Source organism: Neomonachus schauinslandi, chromosome X, assembly GCF_002201575.2.
Source record: "Neomonachus schauinslandi chromosome X, ASM220157v2, whole genome shotgun sequence".
Taxonomy (NCBI): domain Eukaryota; kingdom Metazoa; phylum Chordata; class Mammalia; order Carnivora; family Phocidae; genus Neomonachus; species Neomonachus schauinslandi.
This window is the reverse complement of record NC_058419.1, coordinates 109,239,038-109,265,610: the sequence shown is the minus strand read 5'-3', so window position 1 is coordinate 109,265,610 and position 26,573 is coordinate 109,239,038. Positions and strand designations below refer to the sequence as shown.

Sequence of the window (26,573 nt, the reverse complement as noted above, 5' to 3'; positions counted from 1 at the left end):
AGTGTCATTTTGCATGCACCGCAAAAGACAGCATGAGCTACTGAAGAGAATTCCTAGGAGTATAAGTGGCATAGCTCTAAATCCGATCTTTTTTAAACATCTAAATTTAATCCTAACCTAAGAATAAGTAGAACGTCAGAGGTGTACCTTTTTGTAGCATGAATAGGTCCTTAAAAATGTGGATTTCTCCATATTCAGTGCTATTTTCTTTTTAAAACTTGGGGTATGATCTTTTGGGAAAATATTTGGCCCTAAATGTTAATAAAACCCACACTTGAGAAGCCAATATTTTAAATTCATGTCTTGATGGAAATACAATAACTTATTAATAAAATGAATCCCCTAAGGTACCTATGGCTATTTAAATATTTAGCATGATAAAATGAACTCCTTAACATGATAGCTTAAGTAAAAAGAACATAGTCATTTAGTTTCTGTTCTTCTCCCTAATATAAAGTAGCAGGTTAATATATACCTTTTTGTATTGTTTTGTTCTATTTGGTTTTTATTATGCTGTGTCCCACACTTTGTGAAAGCCTTTGGCTTTCATAATGAATAGGCCGATGTGGCTGAAAGAAGGTATAGATATAAACAAGTAGAAGCAGTTATTCAAGCTAGTGAGCGGTTGAAGAAAGAAATAAGTTTACTAGGAGGACAAAAAGAAAAGCCAATCAGTAAGTGGGGGGAATGTGTAACAAAAGCAGGTAGTTCCGAGGAGTTGAGAACTGTTTCGAGTGAGCCAGCAGATACTATTTACAAATCAGTTTATTGTCTTACAGGTTCTATGTATTTGGTCATTTTTGGTTTGATTTGCTTTGGCGTTCTTCTATCACATCTTATCCTATAAAATAGATTGTTTTTCAAAATACCATCTTTATCAAAATCATGCTGGGGCCCCCACTCCAGGTCTACCCTATCTGTATATCTGGGGCTGAACCTGGGAATCTGCATTTTAACCCACTTTCCAAGTGATTCTTACATGTATACAGAGCTAAAATCTGAAAATTATGACAGTAGCTCAACAGTGTTGGAGTGTAGTTTTATTGCTTTTGCAGTAATGCCGCCTTTATTTTCTTTACCTAAAAACCTACTTTTTCCGAGACCCAATTAACAGCCACCATTCCTGATTTTTTTAAGGCAGAGTTAGCTGTTTCCTCCTCTGCTCCCCCACCCCTATGACCCTGCCTTTATTATAGTGAGTGTCCCAAATGTGTTAGTGCAGATTTAAGCTTTAATAAGTTCACATATGGGAATATGCTACAAACATAATGCAAACCTCCTTTGAAAATTTAATTATTCCAATTTCTTTTGTAGTCATTTGGTTTTGTTTATTTCAAACAGTAAGTTTTTAATTTTAATATTTGTGACAGTTTTTTAGACTGAGGAAAACCTTGTCCACCTCAGTCACCTGATATATCTCTTTTAGACTTTGTCTTGTTGGTCATGTCAGAATTGTCAAGTATGCATCAGTACGTCATTCTTTGAATAATCTTAAAGCTCAGATTATAGATATAATCCTTTTAGTCACTGAGAAGCAGGAGCTGATGAATGTGTTTACAAAGTTTGAAATTTGGCTTGAGCAATGTATATAGCACAACACAATGGTCACTTTGCATTTTAATGAGAAATATATCGGTATTTTAAAATTTTAAATAATTGGCCTTTCACATGTTGATTTCTATATTTTTGTGGCATTCATACTTGTAAAGTTATTGAAACTTAAACTTTATGAAGACTTGGGGAATCTACATATTTTAACTTACTTGTGTGAATGCCTGTCTCCTTAAACTGTGCTTTTCTAAGTCAGTGGCCATGTTTAATATATTCAGTATTACACAACTGTTACTGAATATATTTGGATGTATTTGGTACATATAAAACTTAGCATCAACTATATTAATACATGTAATAATTAATATGTACTTTCCTGTTTCCATTCATTGCAACTATTATTTTTTTAGATTCCCAATTGCTCCATCTTTGGCCAGTAAGAATCACCTCATGTTGACTTCTGAATCCTGCTGGCACAATCCTTGTAGAGTTTAATAGCTTCTTTCTATCTGTGTCACAGTACAATCCAAGCTCATCTTGTACATTTCCTACCCCAGATTTAGAATCCACCATTTTCCTAGAAGGCCCGGGAAATGGTATTTGAAAATCACTAACTGTGAGGAATTTATTCATTACTCAGTTGATTGTTTGTGTCTTTTCAGTGGGTGGAACTAAGAAATACATACATATGTGTACCACATAATACATCAAGAGACTCTAGGTTCTACTTACCTTGTATATGTATCTACTCTGTCTCATGCTAAAATTACTTAGGACACCAAAACTGATAGAATGATAGTATCACATAACTGTTCGATTGCTTCATCCTATGAAAGAAACGCAGTAGTTTCAGCAAAACAGTAACAGACTAACAATACTACTACCAACAAACAATATGATTACTAACAATAGTATAAGATTTTTTTTAATAGTTCTTTTTGTTGTGTCACACTAGGGATCTGCAAGTAAAGTATTATATTTTGAAGAACTTGAAATAGTTATTCTCTGTATGATTATTGTATCACTAGCAGGCTATCCATTTAGATCATATTTGCTTTTTTCCTTGAGGAGAATCCCTTTGAAGTTTGAACATTTAATCATATTCTCTGATTCTGGAAAGGTAGGTAAATAATCAAACTTGCATCCATTATAGCTGAAGCAAGTTGTACAGGCAGCTTGGGGAAACTGGGCAACTTTCCAGCTTTTCCCAAATCATCTCTTACCGATGTAATTGTGTTTGAAATTAATGTAAAATTGGACTCTTCCAAATTCAGATGTAAGTACAATGCACTTTCCTAGTATAAATGCTTTATCTATACCTTGTCTCCCCTGTACACATAATTCATACTTAATTTATAGAGACATAGATATGTCTAAATTTGTAACAAACTTCTTCTTCGGCACAGAAGCCCTTCAGTATAGCAAGGCCCAATCCTTAAGTATTTCTATTAGTTTGTGAAATAAATCACACAAATTTAACTTTAAAACTTTTGCCCCAATAAGAATATGTAATACTTCTGACAAGGTATTGTGGTGAAATGGCATTATCAAAAACTATGTTCAACAAGATTCCTTTTCTTAAAATTAAATTCAGGGGAAAAAATGAAATGGGCTATCATTCCTTAAAATATGCAGTACTGTGAAACATGGTTATTCTTTCAAAATTAGATGGTCAAATAGTAATTAGTTAATGTTATATTTTGAAGTAAAGGTAATTAGTTTAAATTTTTAAAATAAAGACATAGAATAACAATAACTCATGGTTAAAATGTATTTATCACTTACTGTATGCCAGATACTGTGCTAAGCCATTTATCCATTTTCTCATTTATTCCTCACAATACCCTTATTGGGTTACTACTAATGTCATGCCCATTTTATAAATTTCTTAAGAAAAATGAGCTATAGAAACAAAGTTTCTAAGCAAAGATCACTTTGCTATATTTTTATTCATTGTAAATCTAGCAACTACAGGTAAAAAGACAATGGTGATTTTTAGAAACAATTTTTTATAATTTCAAGGATTCAAATTTAGGTAAGAACTATGAACTTGATGTTTATTAGTAGTGTGTATCAATTTTAAATGCATAATATAAAGGATATTTGGTAGCCTACAACAGTTGAAAATATAAAAGCATTTTTGAAACTAAGATCAGACTATTGAAATAAATATTAGTGTTTTTCCTTATGTTCCAATCTATAATAAATTAGTATTTGAGATGCTAGAAATACTTCAACAAAAAAGTACTTATCACACATAAAAATTTAGATAGAAAATGGTTACAATAATTTTTTCTAATACTTGATTTTGTGTCTGTTTATTTTTTAATATATGTGTATAAAATTAGAAAATATAGTTAAGCAAAAATAAGAATATCTCTGTAACTGACCATCAGAGCTAAATACAATGAATATTTTGGTATATGGCATTCCAGATTTTTTTCCCATTCTTATTGCTGTTTTTGTTGGAATTGTCAAGACTTTTTCAAATTGTACATTTCCAAAGAAAGTATTTTATTTTTTAAATTTAAAGATCACATTGGCTTTATTCACTAAGAAAGTATTTTAAAAGGCATGTTTGACTTTTTAAAAACTGATGTATATGTTTCTTTTTTTTTTAAAGGACTGTACTGTGTATGAAACAGAGAATAAAATTCTTCATGTGGTAAGTATGCTTGAATTTATTTTCATCTTCATTAGAAAATATTTAACTAGTAATTAAATAAAAAGGTATAGCCTATGAAAATGAGCTCTGCTTATCTCATAGGAAAAGTACAAAAGAATATAAAGAGTATAAAAGAACAAGTTAAATTAGTTACAACCATTCTTTTGTATCCTAATAGGAAAATATGATACAATATGATACAAATTTTAAGATAGTAATATGTAGTAAGGTTGGAATATAATGAAAAACCTAGAAAAAGGAGAATTTGAAATCAGAATTTTTTTGTGACAAAAAGAAAAGTATTTGGTTGTATAATGGGGTAAACAACTTATCGTCATTTGGATGAAATACTTAATAGTCAATCTGCCTTTGATCAGATTCTATACTCATCAAAGAACCTTCCAAATTTTAATTTGGCAATATTTGTTTAATCAATTAATGACTTGCAAATATTTTATTTTATTACTAGAAATGGAATGTGAGTACATTATACTTTATAGAAAGTATTAGAAAGTATACTTTATAGAAAGTATCCTTTCTTATTAATGAACAGTTTGCTGCTTTTCTTTGTAAATCTGTAACTTGGTTGATGCTCATTGGTTCTGATAATTTCTTCACCTCTGTTAGAAATGAATGACAACATAAGTAACATTGAAGAAGTTGAGAAGTGAATGCAATATATTACTTTGGCAATTTCACATTCCAGCTAGTGAGAATTTAAGATCCTGTCTGATGATGATTGAGACTGTGGATGACATTAACCAATCAGTTCAGCTCAGAAAGCACTTGTATTTTCTTCTTTTTTTTTTTTAGAGTTCTCCTGTTCTTTTATTTTTTATTAACATTTTTGATACTTTTATTTAAATTCCAGTTAGTTACCATACAGTGTGATATTAGTTTCAGGCGTACGATATAATGATTCGACACTTCCATACACATCACACAGTGCTCATCACAAGTGCCCTCCTTAATCCCCATCACCTGTTTCCCCCGTCCCCCCCATCCACCTCCCCTCTGGTAACCCTCAGTGTATTCTCTACAATTATGAGTTTGGTTCTTGGTTTGCCTCTCTGTTTTTCCTCCTTTGCTTGTTTGTTCAGTTTCTTAAATTCCACATATGGTGAAATCATGTGGTATTTGTCTATTTCTACTCCTCCCTTCCTGGCCTTTTAATGTGCTAGCTTTCAGTAGAAGGTTATATACTTGTGTGTTACTTTTCTCACAATAAGATTCTTTTTGAAAATAATAAAATAGTATTGAGTTATACCAACCACTTGTTATATGATGCTGGAATACTTTCTTTAAAACAAAATATTCAAAAAAGTCTCTTTCTAGATTTCCTGTAGTATAAAGGAAATCACATTAAGTCTAAAGAACTATCTGAACCCTAATTCTAACACTTTGTATCTCCATGACCTTAGTCAAGTGCTTTAACTTTCTTTGAGATTTTTTAAGGTAAATTTTAACAATCAAAAAAAATTATTGCTGTAATTGACACAAAACATTATATTAGTTTCAGGTATATGACAGAATGATTTGATATTTGTAGAAGACTTTGTTCTTAGTATGTAAAATGAGAATATTAATATCTGCTAAGTTAAATCATTTGTAATCTCATGACCTTCTTTCCAGTATTTATATGTTTCCATTTTCCCTTTTTCTTTTTTATGTGCACCAGAAAATAAAAACCTGAGTTTTGATACAACTTGTTTAGAATCAAATTGTGACTGAATTTGAATGTTCTCTTTGTTACTATGGTAGTTGAGTCAGAGTACTCATACAAATGAGTAGAGACTACAGTAGCTTGAGATATGCACTAGAACATCATCTGTCTCAGCCCAGGCCCAATCCTTATATCTTTATTTTGTCTAGACAGTAGGGAAGGCAGTTATGAAGAGGAAGGAGAACTTACCACTTATGAAAACCTGCTATATCCTAGGAGTTCCATAGGCAGTATAAGCATCAGAGTACTCTTCAACATCTTAAACAAACTGAGATAGCAAAGAAAAGTTGTGAAGTGTGTCTTTTCTTGAAATAGATCTTTATTTAAGGATGAGTAAAGAAAAAGAATGGGAAAGAGAAGAAGTATCCTCTCATATATCAGAAGAAAATCCTTCCCCATGCAGTAAGTTTATTAAGAACATCTATTTAATGATCTCAAGAAGGATCAAAAGAATATTGTTTGCATTAAAATAGAATACCATATTATAAAGAAGGCAAAACCACTATAAACTGGACACAAAATGAACTAAAAAAAAAGCAGTCTTTAAAACTAAGAACATGGAAATAGAAAACCATGCTGATAGCAGTAAAAACCATACTGGTTATTCCAGAAAATTGAAACAATGAGTCACAAAATAAATTTTATTGACACTCAGATTTTTAGTAAATTAATAAAAAGACAAAAAATGAGAGAAGATAATGTCTATAGAGGATAGGTTATGGTTAACACACCTTCAACTAATTATTAGTTTCTAAAGAAGAAAACAATTAAGGATATAATAGAAAAATTTAGGAATAGAAATTGGGAAAACTGAATTTCTCAACAAAGTCAGAAAGTGAATTGGAAAGATAATAGCTTCACGATATTTTCTGGTAACATTTTACAGTTTTATGGCAAGAAGCAACTACATTCATTTAACCAGTGCGAAGAGACACATGAGAGGTTTTGACTTCGAAGAAATAGAAATTATATTGTATTCAGATGTGTACTGTGAAACCATAACTGGCAGAAGACGATGAAACAAAATCCATAAATCTTTTAAGAAAAGTAATGTCCCAAAATGTTTATATCTAAATTATCATTCATGTGTGAAAGCAACAAAAAGATAATTTTTAGATCAGCAAGATCACTAACGTACCTTTTTGAAAAAATATATTTGAGTAAGTTTACCAAGTAAATGAAGCAAAAGTTTCTAATTTCAGAATAGGAAACTTGTGGTAGCAAAAGGCTGGAGTGAACAACAAAATCAGATGCCATTCACGCTGCTATAACAAAAATACCCTAGCCTGGGGGCCTTAACCAACAAACATTTCTTATACTTCTGGAGGCTGGGCAGTCCAACATAAGGGTGCCTGCAGATTCGCTGTCTAGTGAGGGCCTGTACCCTGGTTCACAGAGAGTCTTCACATAGTGGAAGGGGTGAGGGAGCCCTCTAGGGTCTCTTATAAGGACACTAATCCAATCCAATTTAAGAGGACTCAGCCCTTATGACCTAGTCACCTCTCAAGGACTCCACTCCCAAAAACCATCACATTTTGCATTAGGTTTCAACATAAGAATTAAGGGGGAGGCACAAGCCTTGAGTCTGTAACACATAGTGAGGAATAAAAAAATATATGAGTGCTATTGTTTAAATGAAGGTTATTAAATAAATCAAATAGATAAGTATCATTAGCTAAATCAGAAAGATAATGCAAATCAATGGATTTATTTATTTCTAAAGAGACAAGCTCTGCATACCTAAATTAAATCACAAAAACGACCATTACTTTCCAGCAGCGGTTTTCCTCAGAAAACAAGGAATCCCTGTAACACAGTAATGAAATACAATTTTTCACGTATCAATTCATAAACACAAATACACACACACAAAAAAATACACACTAAAAATATTCGAATGCCAGTGAGAATCTAATGAAATTAAAATGGACGTACCTTACCGCTAGGCATGTACATTCATTAAACCTTTTTAAGTTTTAGGCAATTTTAAGGCTCAGAAACTTTAATACTGATATTTGTATAGTATTTACAGTATGCCTCAGACACTATTTCAAGTGCTGTATATAAACTAATCATTTGGTCCTCGTAACAACCTTATGAGATACGTTTTATTACTACCCTCTCCGTGTTACAGATGAGGAAACATATGAAGCATAGGAAGGTTAGTTGACTTTCCTGAAGTGACACAGTTGGAAGGGATTTAAGACAGGATTTAACTCGGGCAGTCTGGCTCCAGAGTCTGTATTCCTAACCTATCTTGGGAATCTGGTCTAAAAACAAATTATAAAACACAATAAGATTTTTTATAACAAGAATTTAGAACAGCATTATGTATAATAGTGAAAAATAGGAAATAATAGAGTAATGCGTCAGTAAATTATGGTGCAATTACAAGATGAAATATTTACTATTCATAGTTACTATTTGAAATTATATCTGAATATATAATTTATGAATAAATTACATTTTTGAATATACCTAAAATATTTATGTTCCAGTGTTCAAGGAAAGATTCTAAATAATAATGTTAAGTAAAAAACAGATTAAAAGCATTATAAACACAAGTCATCATTGTTGAAAATTTTAAAAGAAAATATTCTATGTTAATATTTATTATGTTTGCTTAGTAAGATAATAGCTGATTTTTTAAATTTTTAAATATTTCCCAATTTTCTTCAATTAGTTTGCATTGCTTTTATTTTTTTATTTAAAAAATTTTTTAAAGATTTTTATTTATTTGAGAGAGAGAGAAAGCACAAGCAGGGGGAGAGGCAGAGGGACAAGCAGACTCCCCACTGAGCAGGGAGCATGATGGGGGGCTCCATCCCAGGACCCTGGGATCATGACCTGAGCCGAAGGCAGACGTTTAACTGACTGAGCCACCCAGGTGCCCCAGTTTGCCTTGCTTTTATAATGAAAAATTATACAAGTATGTATTCTATTAGATTCATAATCCTGATGGCTTTCAATGGATAATTTTATGGTACACATGCTAGATTTCCTGATGCTCACTGTTCTTGTCTTTAAAACAGTTTTTTATGCTTAAGACTCTAAAGTAGTAAACTCTGAAGACCAGAAAGTTGGGTGGAAAAGAGGATTGGTTGTTTGGTTGCAGTGGTAGACAAAGATGTCTGTTAATATGAAACATGAGAATGAATAAAAGGAAACTGGACAACTTGGGTTTCCTTGGAATTTGTCAGTAAGTATAATGGAACTGACCACACAGCTCAGCCATAAAGGACAAAAAGGAAATGCAGATGATCAGTGCACTATACGTCTGAGTGATTGTTGGCTACTGATAAGCAGTAAGGCATTTCCCCTCTATTGACCTGGTATTTCCCTTTCCGTTAGGCTTGGCCCTGATTATACCTTCCCTGATAGGTTGGAGCGCATCTGTTTTTGCTCTGCACCGATGCTGGTTTTATACACAGTAAATCAGTTACAGGGAATCTGGAGTTTTCTTGCGTTTCATACCCTACTTTCTCCTCACTCCCACCTTTCACTAAGTCTTTGAATCTGGAGAGAGAAGCACTCCTGACAAGCCATTTGAGACCTTGTGCTTCAGCAGACTTCAACTGTGCTTATCACAGCCCTGCCGCTCTCATTGGTGAGCCTGGAACACTTACCAGCTTTGATAAACTGAAAATCTCAGGCCAGGCATGATCATGAAAGTCACATGGTTTAAATCAGATTGTACTGAGCTCAAATACTTCTTTGACATTGACCAACAGTGTGTTCTTCTATATGGCACTTGCTTTGTACTGGCATTTTATCCCCACTGCTTTCATAAAAATAATGAATGCCTATTTTATTATGTTAGTGTTAAGATTATCTTTTTGTTAAGTAGTACTTTACAGTTTGTAGGAAGGACATTCTCGTAAATGCTCTCTTATCTTTTCTCCCTCCAAGCTATTCTCTTTTTTTCACTACTTTAGGTTTTATCATTAATTAGGCTTATGTTGGCATGTTGACTGTTATATTTCATAAACATTCGTGTAATTTTTTCCTGTCTTTAAATGTATGAGTTCTTTACTCCTAAATTCCATCTGGGCTGAGAGTATTGTGCCTTCTCTGCTATCTAGACTAGAAATGGCTAAAACTACACAGAACCAACAGGTCTAACAGAAGAGCCCAGAGGAGAAAATAAAGAGCTCATTTGAGACTTTGCCTCACCATCTATGTTGTATCATTTAAGTAAACATAGCTTTCTTCTGATTACCCCAAACCTTGAAGATGAGTACTGGGACAGCAGCATGTTCCATAATAAAATAAAAATGATCATATTGGTATTTTATCTTTAGAGATTTCTTGAAAATAGTGGCACTCTAATGACATCATCAAAATAATTTTACATTGGTCTTCTGAAGGTCCCTAATGCTTTGAAAAGGCAGCTTTGGCAATTACAGCTAGACTCTTCTCTTAACACTGTGGTTTGGAGCCATTGCAAGTGGAGATATTTTTTTGTATGGTTGACATTTTGGCTGTAACAGTAGTATTTGGACAGGCAAATTATGGGCCATCTCATTAAAATGAATTCTAATACTGAGTTTTATACATGAAAAGCATCAAGAGGCTTCTTTGTTTTCACAGTTGATGTGACTCTTCTATCTTGGCCTCCTTCACTATCTTTGTGCTCAACCTGAAGAAGCATGCTAACACTATTGCTGAACTAGGCATTGATCTCTTGAGTGTTGTATTAGACTATCTTCAGGTTTTGACATTTTGTTGGTTAATTGCCTTATAAATTATTTTAACTGTAACTTAACTTCTCTAGTTAAGTCAATGTCTTATAGAGGAAAGAAAAAATCAGACAGAATATGATGGAGGTAAAAAATGTCTTTTCTAGGACAAAAGGAAAGCGTGTATATACTAAAGGGAATATGGCCATACATAATGAATTAAGATAATCTCTTTTTAATGTGTCTTATTATGATTTGGATAGACATTATATGGATGTTCTTGCTAACATTACATTTGCTGATCACATTATGCATTATAAAATGCTTACACAGACTGACTCTGAGTGTGCAATCCTTGTTCTCAAAGAATACTTGTTTTTGTTGGGGAGTCAAGTGAGGCAGAGTAATGTAGTAGAAAGAGTACCAACTTGAAAGTTAAAGAGATTTGGTGTCTTGACCTCATTCTGGCACTTACTAGCTGTGAACAAACTAAATTAGCCTTTCTGATTAAGTTGGAGATTGGAGTATCTGTGTTTTCTAAGGTCTAAATGCCATAATTCTTTGGTGATAACTCACAAAATCAGTAAAAAACAGTATGGTCTCATGAAGTGTTAAATTGAAGAGCCATCTTCATCTGAGACCATTCACCACAGTGTGATCAAAGATGCTATGGATTTTTTTTTGACACTGTAAATTTTTTTAAACTACAGTTGCAGTCACTGTAAAAGATTTCTTCATCAAGGTAATGGAATCAATCTGGAGACAAGAATCAAACTGTAACAAACAAGTTTGATCTAAATAGTTATTAAACAGGAGCACCTGGGTGGCTTGGTTGGTTAAGCATCTGACTATTGATTTTGGCTCGGGTCATGATCTCAGGGTCGTGGGTTCAAGCTCCCTGTCGGGCTCCCCAGTCACCATGGAGTCTGCTTGTCCCTCTCCCTCTGCTCTCTCTCAAATAAATAAAGTCTTTTTAGATATTAAACTACAATAGAAGATTACCTATACAGATATAAAGAGAATGTAAAGCATTCCCTAGGATGGGGTACGGGGGTGATATATACAAGGAAGGACAACTTACAAGCAGACATTCTCCCACCAGCCAAGAATTGTAGGTTGAGGGTCAGAACTCACTGGAGCCAGAGGGTTGCACTGGGTTGCCTAAGCCAGAGCTGGTCCACTGTTACCAGGCAAACTGGAAACAACCTTCCAGGATATAAGCAAGTGATGCTGGTGGGAGGGCTCACCAAGAGAGTGGGGTGCTGCTGTGGGTATGAGGCTAAGAGGGCCCCAGGATGGTGGCCACTGAGCCCAGGCCGAGGCTGAGAAGTCACTGAAGGACTGCGTGGTCTGGGCACCACAGGATGTTCTCACACACATCCATCATTGATGGACCCTGCAGCAGGAACAAGACAAAGCAAAATGCAACACTAGGGAACCTGGAAGAGAAGCCTCCTTCCCCTTGTGATGTTTCTTTAGCGCCCTCTACTGATAAGATCCTAACAGTGTCCTTTTTGTAAAGCAGAAATGCTTAAAACCTCCTGGCCATATATATCACAGAGCAAGCACTGAAGGGTGAATTTGGAGCTGAGAGCCAATAAATTCATAATTGGCACAGTGCAATTAGCTCTTTCCTCCCAAAAAAACACATATGGCAATTTTGAATTTCTCAACGCTACGTGAAGACATTGCTCCCTGTTCTCAGCTGTTTGTTCTTATTTGCCGTTAACTATAGATAGTGCCTGGATTTTCCTGAAGTTCATCTAATTATAATGAACTGCTTCAGTCTTGCTATTTGAGTCTAAAGTAAAATGGCATCCTCTTCCTGATAACCTACATCTTAGCTGAGCAATCCTATGGCCAGACCTTTGTTAATTTTGAGAATGGAAAGTAGCACGCCCCCTAATGAGTGCTCTCTCAACTACGTGGGGACCCACTGCAAGCCTGCCTACCTCTATTTCTTGCCCCTGAGAGAGCAGGCAAATAGAATGGAGATTTTCCCAGATTAACTTCTGGTTTCCAGCTGACTGTTTCCCTATCAGAAACTAGAGGAGAGTGGGGCCTCTTGTGTCAACTTTAATTCAGGCCAGGATGTCTTGGGGATGCCATTGGAAGTAAGTCAGAAGTGTCGTGGGTCCACTTCTTGCTCATCAGAGCAGGTTCACATTTGGGATTTATGTTCTCTCACTGTTTGGTACTGACCTCATCATTCGCAGATGATGGTTATTTTTAAGTGTTACTGCCTCTTTTCCATTATCAGGAACACAAGGGCAGCATGCCTAATGTCAGTGATATTAAGCACAAAGCCAAACTGACCACCTGAAACACTTTCCCAGTTTGTGAAATCCTTGAACATAATAGTTGGCATTTGAATCAGTAACAGATACCCTCAGTGATTATTGAGGGAATACATAGCTTTATGGAATGGTGGTGGTGGTTTCTTCTCATTTTGTTAGTTGTTTTGTTGTGTTTTTTTCCCCACCATCAGAATTTGAAACCTAAAGGAATTGCAGAGTTTTCTAGGCCTTGTTGGAGCAAAGTTCATATAACCATCATATATTTGCTCCTACAGTTGCATTCTAAAGCTATTTGAAACTCTTAATCTTCACTGTATACAGATATAATTTTTACATTAGGTTTAAATTGAAATTCTATTCTATTATATTAGTTTTTAAGTTTAAAAAATTATCTCTCCTTCAATTCTCTTCATTCATATGAGCAAGAATTCTTCCTGTGTTGGGGAATATTTATGTAAAATAATAGTTTTAAATACCAATTTAAATTCTTTTTGTGGATTTTACTCTTTCAAAGTTACCTGTGATTGTTTACTCCTTGCATCTTGTTAGGGAACCATCATAATTAGAAGTACGAAATTGTTAGCTCCACAGAGATCTGGCAAGTATTAAAATACTAAGAATATTATATTTCTGAATGAGGCTTATATCATTTAGAGTTCTCACTAATATTAGAATAAATGTGTGCTGTTTTATAAAAACAAAACCTCTCTTGTTCACAAAATACAATGCAAATGTCATCCTAAGTTGGCATAGAATCACATGATTTATAATACTGAATTACACTAATATACAAACCAAACAAAAAAATAAAAACATACCCCTGAAACAAATAATACATTATGTGTTAATTAAAAAAAATTTAAAAATTTAAAACATGCTCTGTCTTCTAGACTATTTTAATTTAAATATTTATATTAATAACTTTTAATATGTATACACTATAAAAACTTCTGTTACTATTTTCCATTTTATTGATAATAAAGCCTGAATCATTTAAGCTGTTCTTAAATTGTAGCTTTCACATCATTGTTGCCTTCTTAAAATGTATATGCATCTGTTTGTTGTTTCCCCCATTTTGTCTTGGTTTTATATTCTTCCTTGTATATATGTATATGCCTTAAAAAGTAGAAATGTCCTTTTGTAGTCTTTTTTTTTTATAAAATTTTTTGTTAAGCTTATGAGCCTGAAGTTCTCTCTTATGTCGAATGAATTTCTAATTTTTTAATCCAAAGGTAGTTCCATTCACTTCCTCCAGTACACTCAGAATAACTGACCCAGTACTTCACTTATTTAGAAAAATGTAAATAAAAATACTTTGAGTAGCTCAATCATGCCTTAGTATGCTCCAATGCTAACCAACATAGGAAAGACTTCTTTCCTATCCCTTAGCTTTTCAATATTGTTTGTACTTAGAGTACTTACTGTGTTTCCCTTTTGAAATACAATAGCTGAAACTTCACGTATTAATAAGTACTTGATAAAGTTGGTGATAATGAAATAATGCTGTTATTATTAATATATAATATATTATATATTAATATAATTAATGTAAGGTTGCTGTTTTTTGAATCTCCACAGAGACTAAAATGTTGCTTTTTTAAAAGATTTTATTTATTTATTTGAGAGAGAGAGTGAGCGAGAGAGAGAGAGCTCACATGAGCAGGGGGAGAGGGAGAGGGAGAAGCAGACTCCCCAGTGAGCAGGGAGCCAGATGCGGGACTCGATCCCAGGACCTGTGACCACGACCCAAGCCGAATGCAGACCCTTAACCAACTTAGCCACCCAGGCACCCCCTAAAATGTGGCTTTTACAACTGTTTTAAAACCATTTGTTTTATACTAAACGTGCTGTGCTCGGATCTTTTTTCCCTTTAGAACTTTTAGTTTTAGGTGAACTAGCCATACACATATATGCAAATATATATAAAATATATTATGTATGTAGAACAGAATATGAAAACTTTCCATTTCATTCCAAAAATATGCTCTATTATATTAAATCATAACTGAAATTAATATGAACTACTGAGGGAAGAAAAAAGTCACAGTACCACTGATTCTAGCCCATTACCCTCTTTTGTTTTAAAAGGTTCTTGAGTTACAGCTAGCCTTGTTTGTCAACTGCTGTTTAGTCACTATTTTTTTGTCACCATCTTGGATAGCTTATAACAGAATCCACAGGGTCAGTTATAATACTCATTGCCATCTTATGTTCCCTTTAGCTTTATTAAAGGCATGTTATTTACTAGACTTTAATTTTAGGTTCAAGTTTTTCTTTCTGTTTTTAGAATTAAAGATAAATAGAATTTAAAATTCTTTGGTATGAATATTGCAAAAAATAGCAGAAGAATGCCCTTAATACAAGTGATTACCAAGTCATCTTCTAGCTAGAATAGAGTTGTTCTTTTGCTGCTAAAATGACTTTAAGTTTTCCCGGAGAGCTGTGCCTTTCACAGTCTCAAATCTACTACTCCTTATCTAAACGGCATTCTAAATTGCAAGAAGGCTTGCAAGATTGGCTTATATTTCATTATACTATGTAGTTTAAATGTGCGGTATAACATCCATTTAATACAGACCTAGGTTTTAAACAATACAAAATGAAATTGATCAAAAACAAGTTGAAACTTAAGGATTGAAATAAGAGATGGTAAGCATAATGATTAAGAATTCAAGTCCTTCTTCTGCCAAGGCAATGACCTTGATCTGCTTATTTTGCCTTGCTTTCTCCTCCGCTATGCTGGCTAAGATAATATCTACTTCAGGAACTTGTTATAAGGATAAATGATATAATGAATATGAAGCATCATTGACCTTTGAACAATGCACTGAACCACTATATAGCTGAAAACCCACATATAACTTTTGACTCCACAAAACCTTTAACTATTAAATAGCCTACTGTTGACCAGAGGCCTTACCTATGAGATAGCTGATTAACACATATTTTGTATGTTATATGTATTTATAGTGTGTTCTTACAATAAAGTAAGCTAGAGAAAAGAAAATGTTATTAAGGAAATCCTAAGGAAGAGAAAATACATTCACAGGACTGTACTCTAAAAATTCTGCATATAAGTGGACCCACTCAGTTGAAACCCATGCTCTTCAAAGGTCAACTATTTAGCATTGTGCCAGACATGTGGTAGGTGCTCTGTAACATTGATGTTCACTTATAATAATAAAGGATGTATTTTTCTTACCATCTGATAGTTTTCTTTTTCTAGAATATACTATTAAGTAGCATAGATAATACTGTGCTTTAGAATGTTAACAACATAATATCACACAATTTTACTGACTGAGCAAATTTATTTTTTACAAGAATGTGTTAAATAACTTCCCTGGAACTTTGCCTAGTATTCTTTTTTTTTTTAAGTATTTTTATTGTTATGTTAATCACTATACATTACATCATTAGTTTTTTTTTTAATTTTTTTTTTATTCTTATGTTAATCCCCATACATTACATCATTAGTTTTAGATGAAGTGTTCCATGATTCATTGTGCATAACACCCAGTGCTCCACGCAGAATGTGCCCTCCTCAATACCCACCACCAGGCTAACCCATCCTCCCACCCCCCTCCCCTCTAGAACCCTCAGTTTGTTTTTCAGAGTCCATCGTCTCTCATGGTTCATCTCCCCCTCCGATTTCCCCCCCTTCATTCTTCCCCTCCTGCTATCTTCTTCTTCTTTTTTTTTCTTAACATATATTGCATTATTTGTTTCAGAAGTACAGATCTGTGATTCAACAGTCTTGCACAATTCACAGCACTCACCATGGCACATACCCTCCCCAGTGTCTATCACCCAGTCACCCCATCCCTCCCACCCCACCCCCCACTCCAGCAACCCTCAGTTTGTTTCCTGAGATTAAGAATTCCTCATATCAGTGAGGTCATATGATACATGTCTTTCTCTGATTGACTTATTTCGCTCAGCATAACACCCTCCAGTTCCATCCACATCGTTGCAGATTTGCCTAGTATTCTTAATGTGGTTTCCTGCAGTGGCTTGATGTATAATGCAGTAATGAGTACAGAACTAGCATATAAAGCCAGGCCATTTTATACCCCTTCTAATTGGCTTCCTTAGTCAAGTGCCAAATACTACAATATAAAGGTTCTAGTACATTATCTCTAAAATAGGCAGCAAGGTTCTAGTGGAGTTTCTTTTCTAAGTCTTTCTATTATTTTTTTTCAAGATCTTTAATCTGTTAAATCCTGATGGCTTTTCTGGTAAAGTCAATGTTTTACTCATCTTTTGTATTCCAGCAGACCTTGCACATAGCAAGTATTTGGCAAACAAAATTACTCAAGAAGAGGAATCAGAGAAAATGATTTGCAACTTAATACGGTGGATTTAATTGGTATTTTCTTTTTTGTAAACACATCTCCAGTCTAGTATTTCCGCCTTTCCTCCTTCTACCCCACTTCTAAGTGCTTCCAGTGCCTGAATACAAGAGCTACTCTTGCTCATTACCAGTGTGTTCTATGAGGCCCTGAATGTTGTAATGTACACATATTGAGCCATTTATATACGTCCATTACTTTCCTATTTACTTATGCTTTGGACTCTTGAAATATTTCAGTTTGTAGAAACTATGAAGGTTTCTTTTTAACGTACTGATTTAGATTAATATATATATATAAACATATGTATTTATATATATAAACATATATATCCTTTAGATTATTAGATTTCTTTTGGCATACTGATTTAGATTAATATATCCTTTAGATTATCATGCAATCCAAGTATCCTATTGAAAAATTCTTTAAGAATTAACTGTATTATCTCCCCCTTTGAGATAAAGAGAAAATAAGAATGAAAATGTACCCACACATGAGAGGAAAGGAATAGCTAAAAGATTTAAATCTGCCCCAAAGTGTTCTCTTCCCTTTCAAACATCAGCCAGTTATTGTATGTTAAGTGCTGCCATTCTGTCCTTTTCCCCATGGCTGCTGATGAATATTGTCAAGAGGATTTAAAGCATACACACACACACACATACACACACACAACTGGGGTCCCAGGATGTGCTACATAATATGTGAGACCTAGTGCAAAATAAAAACGTCAAGTCCCTCCTTTATTCAAAAACAGTGGAAAATCCCAAGACCGTAAGAGCAGAGCACAATACTAAGTGCAGGCCCTTGTGCAACTGCACAGGGCACGTGCCCACATCTGGCCCTGTAGGATTCCCAAGTTCTGGGAGGTGGTCTTCCTCTTGGCACTATGCTTAGCAGCTCTTCAGGGTAAATACTTTCATTATATGTGAGCACTAAGATTTGAACATCAGAGAGAGTAAAGAAATGTGAACTGTCCCATCATGACCATGCAGTATGGTTACTGGTCATTGTAACATGGTCAACAAAGCCATATAATGAAGAGTAATGAGATAATTCATCCCATGAGTAAGGATTAAGCCCTTTGAGGGTAGAGAAAGCAACCGGGGAAAAATAAGCTTTTATTTAGTGTGTTCTTTGGATAGGAGCCATATTAGGCTCTTTTTTTATACATTAACCTGATTTGTCATATAAACCATATACAGCAATTTTTATTACCCCATTTTCTACCAGAGGAAATTGAGCCTCAAGTGTATAAAATAACTTGCTGACAGTTACACAGCAAGTAACTAGCAGTGTGGTGATTGCCCACATCTGTCTTCATATCAAGCCCACGTTCTTTCCATGGGTGTTGATATCTTGCCGGCTGATGTCTGGCTCTGGAGGTTGATGGCTACAATAAAAGTGCAGCCTTGAGAAGCAGATGCAAAAAAGAGTGCAATTACGAGAGAAATTTAGCTTTGCAGTTTGTTTGGTGTGAGGAAGCTGAACCCAGCACAGACTGAGAGGCCATGGGCCATGTACAGAATGCAGCAAATAAAAAGAGAGTCTTTATTATCTTGACCAGGCAGAGAGAACTGTCTCCCTTATTAATAGAGCAATGCAGTGGTCCCAGAACAAATGTGACATCTTGAAAATGGATAGAAGAACACACCTTGATTGCTGCAAAATAATGGCTCTTCCCACAATAAAGGTAAAATAATAATAACAATAATAAATAATAAACCAAATGATGGACACCAGGTTTCAGTAAGTACAGTGAGAGTCTGAAGCATCTAAGGGCCAGCATATTTGAGGGGAGTATACTCCAAGCTTCAGTCACTTATGTTCCACTTTCTTCATGATTTTACCATGTCTAACTCTTGACCATATCATTATGGATGTAACATTTTAAATTTATTCTATAAGCAGCATGAATGGATTTATCCTAACCTAAAGTACTGGCTTTCTGTCATCAATCCAGGTGCTCTAATAAGTGTTAAAGCTCATTTGCTCTTCAGTTTATTCAGCTCATATTTATTGAGTACCTTATATGTTGTAGGATCTCTCTACCTGCTGTGGGTGGTTGGTAGGGGGAGGGGAAGAAGAGAAGTCAGAGATGAGTAGGACGTGGTTCCTGCCTCCAGAGGGCTTCAGAATGAAATTAGACAATTTCAGACTTCACAGAATGCTGAGAAACCAGTATTGAGGAAGTGGCGAACTTTGCCTGGAGGAGGTAGGAAACTTTATACTAAGGTAACTTTGAGCAGTAAAGTCTAGACAAATAAGTAGGAGGAGTTCACTGAGCAGATTTGGAAGATTCATCTTCCTGGTCGTTGACTGGATTTTTTTTAAACTTTTTGGATCATGATCATCGGTGTTTCGGAAATTATTGAGTTCAGTTCAATCCAATGGTTATTATCAAGAATTTCTCAGATTATTAAGCTTGTTTAGAAACAATCATTTGATTTTACCTCTGACGAATCAAATAATAAAGTAATAGAAACAAACCCATAACTTTCTTGAATACTTCGATATTTAGCTCCTATATCCATAATTTAGAATTATGTTGTGTGTGTGTGTGTGTGTTTTTTCACCTGAATACCTCTTATGCAGATTTTATAGACTAAAATGTTAACTACTTCTACTATTTCTTTTATTTTTCCTTGTAAGAAAGTTAAAACAAAAAGTGATTCATATGTTATAAACAACATGTGTTTACCGTAATTTTTTTCTTTCAGTGTAAAACTCTTTCTGGAGTCTGTGACCACATCATATCCCTGTCATCGGATCCTCTGGTTTCACAGTCTGCACACCTAGAAGTGATTCAGCTGGCAAACATCAAACCAAGTGAAGGGCTGGTAAGAGCTACCATATTTGTCAAAGCCACCCTCCATCAGTGGACAGCTAATAATGTGGGCAAAGCGGCGTCCAAATATGGGAATCATAAATTCTAATGAACTTTGAATATTTTGGTATTTTTTTTCTAGGGATAAATTAAAGTAGTGGGATTTTGTCACTATAAGAAGTTTTATGAAGATAAATGAAAATGAAAGAGAATTTAAAATGAGATTTCTAAATTATCTTGTTTACTTTGGTATTAAATTAGCTTTTATTACGTTCTTTCACCCCCTACCAAAGTTCCTTAGGTTTAAAGGAAGTTTAAGAGTTTTATACTAAGAACCAGTGTTACCTGCCCTTGCAAGTAGGTGTTTTGTTTGTTTTGCTTTGGTTTGTTGTGGTTTTAATAGGACTCTTTTCCCTTAGATTGTGTAAGCTAGACAAACCCGATATTGTTTATAACTCACATCCGTTCTTCCTTACAAGGGTGAGTAAGCAGGTGGGTTTTGCCAAAACTAGGCTGACATCTAGGAGATGTATTTTTTATTATGTAATAATAAAGATAATCATCTTCTATATTTTGTTCACTTGATTAAAAATTGTATTGATTCTAAATTTAACCCAAAGGAGAGTTTTTTCTTTAGTTGGCCTCTAGGAAGAAAGCATATAAAATTAATATTAATGAGAGCGAGAGACAGAAAACAAGAAACTGGCTGGAGAGCATCTTACCCACTACACAACTATGGCTTGTTAGTTTGGTGCTGCAGTGTTTCTACTTTCTCCTTGTGGATGAATTTTCCTAGGATATAATTACTGATATTTTAGAAAATAGAAATCTTGGAAATAATATAATTCAGGTAATATTCTTAAAGACCTCTAAGCAAGTTTAATTTTTATGTGGCTTTTCTTCAATTCCTAACAGTGAATTTTCAGAGTGAGGCCATCTATTCAATAAAGTGACTTTTCTGCTGATACTTGGCAAATTACTTTTTGGTAACTGTAGTTTTTCATGCTTTTGTGGCTTTTATCAGTGTTTTCCTAGGAAGATGGAAATCATTATGTCAGACATAGCCAGCAAGTATGTCATCATCATAGCCTATAAGTGTAATATCTAATTTTAATTTTAAGAGCTTATTTTTAGCATTTATAAACTTATTTGAAGTAATATTTATAATTTTAAATTCTTACTATTCCTTTTGGTTATCTTTACACAGTCCAGTTTCATTTAAAGCATCTTTCAACCTATAATATTGAAGAGTTTCCTTTCTATATTTCCCTTTTCAGTAGTTATAAAGGAAAGGAAGCTGTGTCAGCATGATTTGTAGAGTGGGAAATTAAGAATTAATATATATTATATTAGACTAGGAGTCAGGACACCTGAATACAAATCACTTACATAAAATATAGCTGTGAGTGTGATCTTGAGGAGGTGGAGGAGTAAATTTAACCTCCTTGGCCTTGCTATTTTCATGTGTAGAATGTTGGGGTCGGGAAGGGAGGGTGGACTAGATCAACCTTGAGGCTTCCTCTCGCTCTATGAGTCTGTGGTGCTAAGGACAGGATTTGGAGAAAAGAGCCTGATTTTTCCCCCCACTAATTTCCACTGAAATCATGGGAAATAGTAACCATATGAAGTGAGTCAGTACAGTGCTAATTGACATTATGAAATCTTGACTTGTTTTTAATGAAAGGTATAGCCTTGGACATGTCTTTTATTTTTTGAATTTGGAAGAGGTAGATCTGGGTCCAGCCTTTGAAACAGTCGTGATCTTAAAATGCTAACAACCAGATTCAGTTAGTCTGAGAAAGAGCTGGAAAAGAAAATACCTGAGTGCTTACCATTTGTCAAGTATTTTCTCACAACTCTTTAGAGTAGATACTTTCTTATTTTGCAAATGAGAAAATGGAGTCACAGATCTTCACCAATTTGCCCTGTGTCACATAGGTAATATACAATAGAGGCAGGGTTAAGTCCAGATATATCTCCATAAAGTACATCTTAACAAAGCTTGTTCCATTATCCCACATTTAAAGTTGGAATTGCCAGGGGGGGGCGCCTGGGTGGCTCAGTCGTTAAGCGTCTGCCTTCGGCTCAGGTCATGATCCCAGGGTCCTGAGATCGAGCCCCGCATCGGGCTCCCTGCTCCGCGGGAAGCCTGCTTCTCCCTCTCCCACTCCCCCTGCTTGTGTTCCCTCTCTCGCTGTGTCTTTCTCTGTCAAATAAATAAATAAAATCTTTAAAAAAAAAAAAAAAGGAATTGCCAAAGGGAAGTGTGAGAGGTTTAGGAGGGTAACTTTAAAACTGGAACCACCTAGAGAAATCATTTTTAAAGGACAATTGGCAGCACTTCATTGGGAAAATATTTCCAAGGGAGGAAAAGAAAAATCCAAAATTTTGAAAATAAATAAAAAGTGAAATAAAGGGCTCCTGGGTGGCTCAGTCGGTTAAGCGTCTGCCTTCGGCTCAGGTCATGATCCCAGGGTCCTGGGATCGAGCCCCGCATCGGGCTACCTGCTCAGCGGGAAGGCTGCTTCTCCCTCTCCCACTCCCCCTGCTTGTGTTCCCTCTCTCGCTGTGTCTCTCTCTGCCAAATAAATAAATAAAATCTTTTAAAAAGTGAAATAAAAACTATTTCTTGTGATTCATGTTAAAGAGATGCCTAAATAGAAATTTTTATGATTTATTCAAGGAATCATTTTAAAAATCAGATACATTAAGCAAGTTTAGTCAGTCACATTTGAAATAAATAGATCTGAGGATTTTGGTAACATTTAGCATGTGCTTAGCCATAGGAAATGTCTAAATGGTAAATGAAGGAAAGAAATAAAGGTGGGAGAATACCAAGCTTTAAGGAAGTTTAATTAGCTTAAAACATCTGCAGAAGGTCTTCTGCGAGTTTCAAAACAACATCTTTCATAGGCAAAAGGTAATTGCTTGGTTCTTCCACTGATAAACTGGATAGATTGTTCATCAGCTTTCTACCTAATTAGTAAAATCCCCTAGGATTTCTTAGTTTTGAGAGTTTTAAGCATTATAACGAATGATGGGAAATGTACTTGTTATGATTAAAATATGCAACTAGCTTCTAAAATGCTTTTAAACAACAATGATTAGCAGAAAATTAAAGGAGGGAGAATAAGAGCTATTGGAACATATCAAAACTAGATCAGAACCAAGAGATGAGTTCAATAGAGAGGAGGGGGCTTGGGGGGACATCCTTGGGGAAGTCTCTTGGCTTCAGAGAGCTCTTTTGCTATTAGACACTTGGATTATCCTCAAATATGCCTTATTCTATTGACTTGACTGTGAGGTTGCTTTGGCTCCCATTGGCTAACTGACATTTGGAGATTGAGTGAAGCAAATGTCATTTTGGCAAGCTAAGCAGGAAAGAGGGAGTTGTTCAAGTCAGCTCCAGAATTAATTAATTGTTTAAAGAAAAAAGAAGAAGAAAGAAGGAAGAATAAAGGTTTTGATGAAATGGAAGACCAGATTTGTCTCAGGTCCAGAAAAAGAGCCATTTGAATTACACGTACTGCTGGTTGACCCTTTCTCAGAGATGAACAAGTGATCAGCTGTAGTTCTGTGGACTCTTCATTATTTGGAAGATGATTAATTTGAAACCTCATCCAAGCAACTTGCTTCTTTTACTTTCTTTGGGTACCTGACTTTTTTGGCCATTTTTCTCATTAATACTACCAGAGGGAAATAAAAAGAATGAAGTCAGTTTTGATTATTAAAAGCATTTACAACAAGTGGCTTATTAAGGTTAAAAATGAAAATATTGAATGAAACAATGTCTTCGTTCTTTGTGGCAGTTTTAAAATTGCTTCTGTGAGGTTGCTAGAATTGAATTCTGTATACATAGTTAGGTCCTCCTTTATTTAAGCATTTTAAAAATATTTTTATCCTTCTGAAAAAATTAACTTTAATATAAGTCATATAGCATTTAATTATATGTAAATAATGATGAGATTTTCTTCCTTTAAATAACAGATACCTGCTTTAGCTTACAGTTGCCACTTTTGAGGTTCCTGGTGTGTGTAATAATTGCACACAAATTTTATTTCCAGAGACACAACTAGATTATGTCCATGAGTTTTTATTATCTCTGTGACTATATTGCCTTTTCTAAACATTTATTTTAGGATATTAAACTTTCTCTATGACCCAATCATTAATGAGACTATTTAGAGCTCTTGTCAAATACCTGAATTCATAATCAGTAATACGCAGTGTTGAAAGAAATGTAGAGAGAAACATAATCAACTTCTGCCTACCATTTTCAGAGGAGATGGGGCAATAAAATAAATTTGTAAAATAGGAGACCCAGTTACTCTTTATAACCACATTGCACATAGTACATGTGTGCTAAAGAAGTCTCAGTCTTTTAGCATAGATGTTAAACAGTGAATAGTTGACTTTAATACCTACAGTTGCCAAATATTATGTTATAATAAGAAAAGTGAAGGTGCACAACTGTCCTATTAATAAATCGATAAGTCAGGAGCCTAGAGGTTGAAAGTGTGGTCTGGAGTCAGACTGCTTAGGCTTGAAACCTGGCCTCACCACCTTGGGCAGACTCCCCAGCTTCTCTGTGCCTCAGTTTCTTTATCTCTAAAACAGAAGTAGTGAGGGGCCTCTGGGTTGGTCAGTTGGTTAAGCATCTGTCTTCGGCTCAGGTCATGATCCCGGAGTCTCAGGATCCAGTCCTGCATCAGGCTCCCCACTCAGCGGGGAGTCTGCTTCTCCCTCTGACCCTCACCCCTCTCGTGCTCTCACTCTCTCTCTCTCAAATAAATAAATAAAATATTTTTTTAAATATAAAAAAGAAAAAACAGGAGTAATGATAGTTTATACCACATTGGCTATTGTGAAGTAGAACAGTCCCTGGTACATTGTAACCAGTAGCTTTCCGTGATGATGGTGATAGAGAATGATAAGTGATGGTTGTTTTGTATGTCCAAGTAATATATACTGTTTCTTTCCCTGTCTTTTCCCACTTTATTCTCTCACAGTCCTTCTGTGTAAAAAAACTGAGACAAAATTTAGTGTTTAGCTCTTACAAATATACTTTAAGATTCTTTATTAATCTGTTGTAATTTTGTTAATTCCTGGAGGAAAATGATGACAAAGATCTTGTCCTCTTCTAAGTTCTATAATAGCATCATTATATTTACTCTCCCATAAATAATGGGATAAGTATGAACGTAAAAAGTAAGTATGCTGTACACTTGGCACCAGTGTAAGCTTGAATATTACCACATGGTCATAGGCAACAACAGCTAGCCAATTTCTTAATTAATTTCTATATGTACTTCTGTTGAGGTTATTTATTTTATATGAAATAAGGAAGTTGCATTTAAATACTAGAGTTCACAGGTAAATGAACACCTTTTAAATCACATTCATTTTCTTTCACGTTAGTGATCCAGGCTTATCCATTTTTGGAACAGGCACCAACATTTTAGACATGAGACATTACTGAAATGACTTCAGAATTCACGCCTACCCAGTTTTTTAATAGTACCATCCCATGAACTTTACTGCTTCTTGTTTTTATTTCTTACTTATTTCCAATGAAATACACATACATTCACTTATCTAAATATATAATTAACCTAAAGGTATGGGAAATTAATGTTATAGTAATTGTCTATATAAGTGCTAAAATTAATGCTTTTCTGAAATAATATTGTTGGTTATTGTTAAGTCCATTATATTTTAGACTTCGAGTTCATTAAAATTCATATTTTTTTAATTTTTAATCAATATTTTGAAATGCAAGGCACTTGTGTAAGTAAAACTTGGGTAATTTTTTCCCAAAGAGAAAAGTAACAATCTTCCTTAGAGAGGAAGAAAAATCTCTTTTTTTCCCATCTTTTTTTTTACTTAAATGAAAATATTTTAACATTTACAATGTGAATATTTTCTTGTGATTTTTTTCCCTTTCAAGTTCTCCCACTGTCCATAATTTAAAGTTTTTGTTTGCTCATAAAGCTGACATAATTTCAGGATTTCTAGATAATCTTTAAAGTGTAATAAAGCATTTTCTAAAATGGCTTTATTTAAATGGGAAATGGAATCTCACCCTTTTTATTAGGAGGAGGGCTTGCCACACATTACCTCTTAATTATTGATATAGAAGTGTTGGATATAATTATTAAAACTTCATCAATGAAAATAAAGGCAGGAAATACAGGATTTCACAAAAGAGATGGAGAAAAAAGTTTACATTAGCAATATTTTATCACTCTTCTGTCTCTAGTTGGTTGTAGTTGAAGTGGCTCTGTAGAAACCTACTTTTTGTTGTGTAATATGTATCAAGTATAATATGCTAATAACCAATATTTGAATTTCCCATTATTACTTTTATTTTGCCACAGAACAAATAGTAAGGACTGTTGGGGGAGTGAGGTGCGTTCTTTCTTCAGAATATTGAATTACCATGCTACATTTTATAAGTTTCACAGGCAATTTACTTACCAAGT

General features: G+C 34.5%; 1 protein-coding gene across 4 annotated transcripts in view; it reads left to right on the top strand.

The window, feature by feature from the left end:
- Positions 1-26,573, top strand: part of CNKSR2 (connector enhancer of kinase suppressor of Ras 2) — a 273,654-nt gene that overhangs the window by 109,136 nt on the left and 137,945 nt on the right. For all 4 annotated transcript variants that reach the window (XM_021682287.1, XM_021682283.1, XM_021682276.1 and 1 more), the window contains exons 5-6: positions 4,175-4,216; positions 19,985-20,104. In XM_021682287.1, the coding sequence (XP_021537962.1) occupies positions 4,175-4,216; positions 19,985-20,104 (162 nt within the window). The remainder of the gene's footprint in view (positions 1-4,174; positions 4,217-19,984; positions 20,105-26,573) is intronic.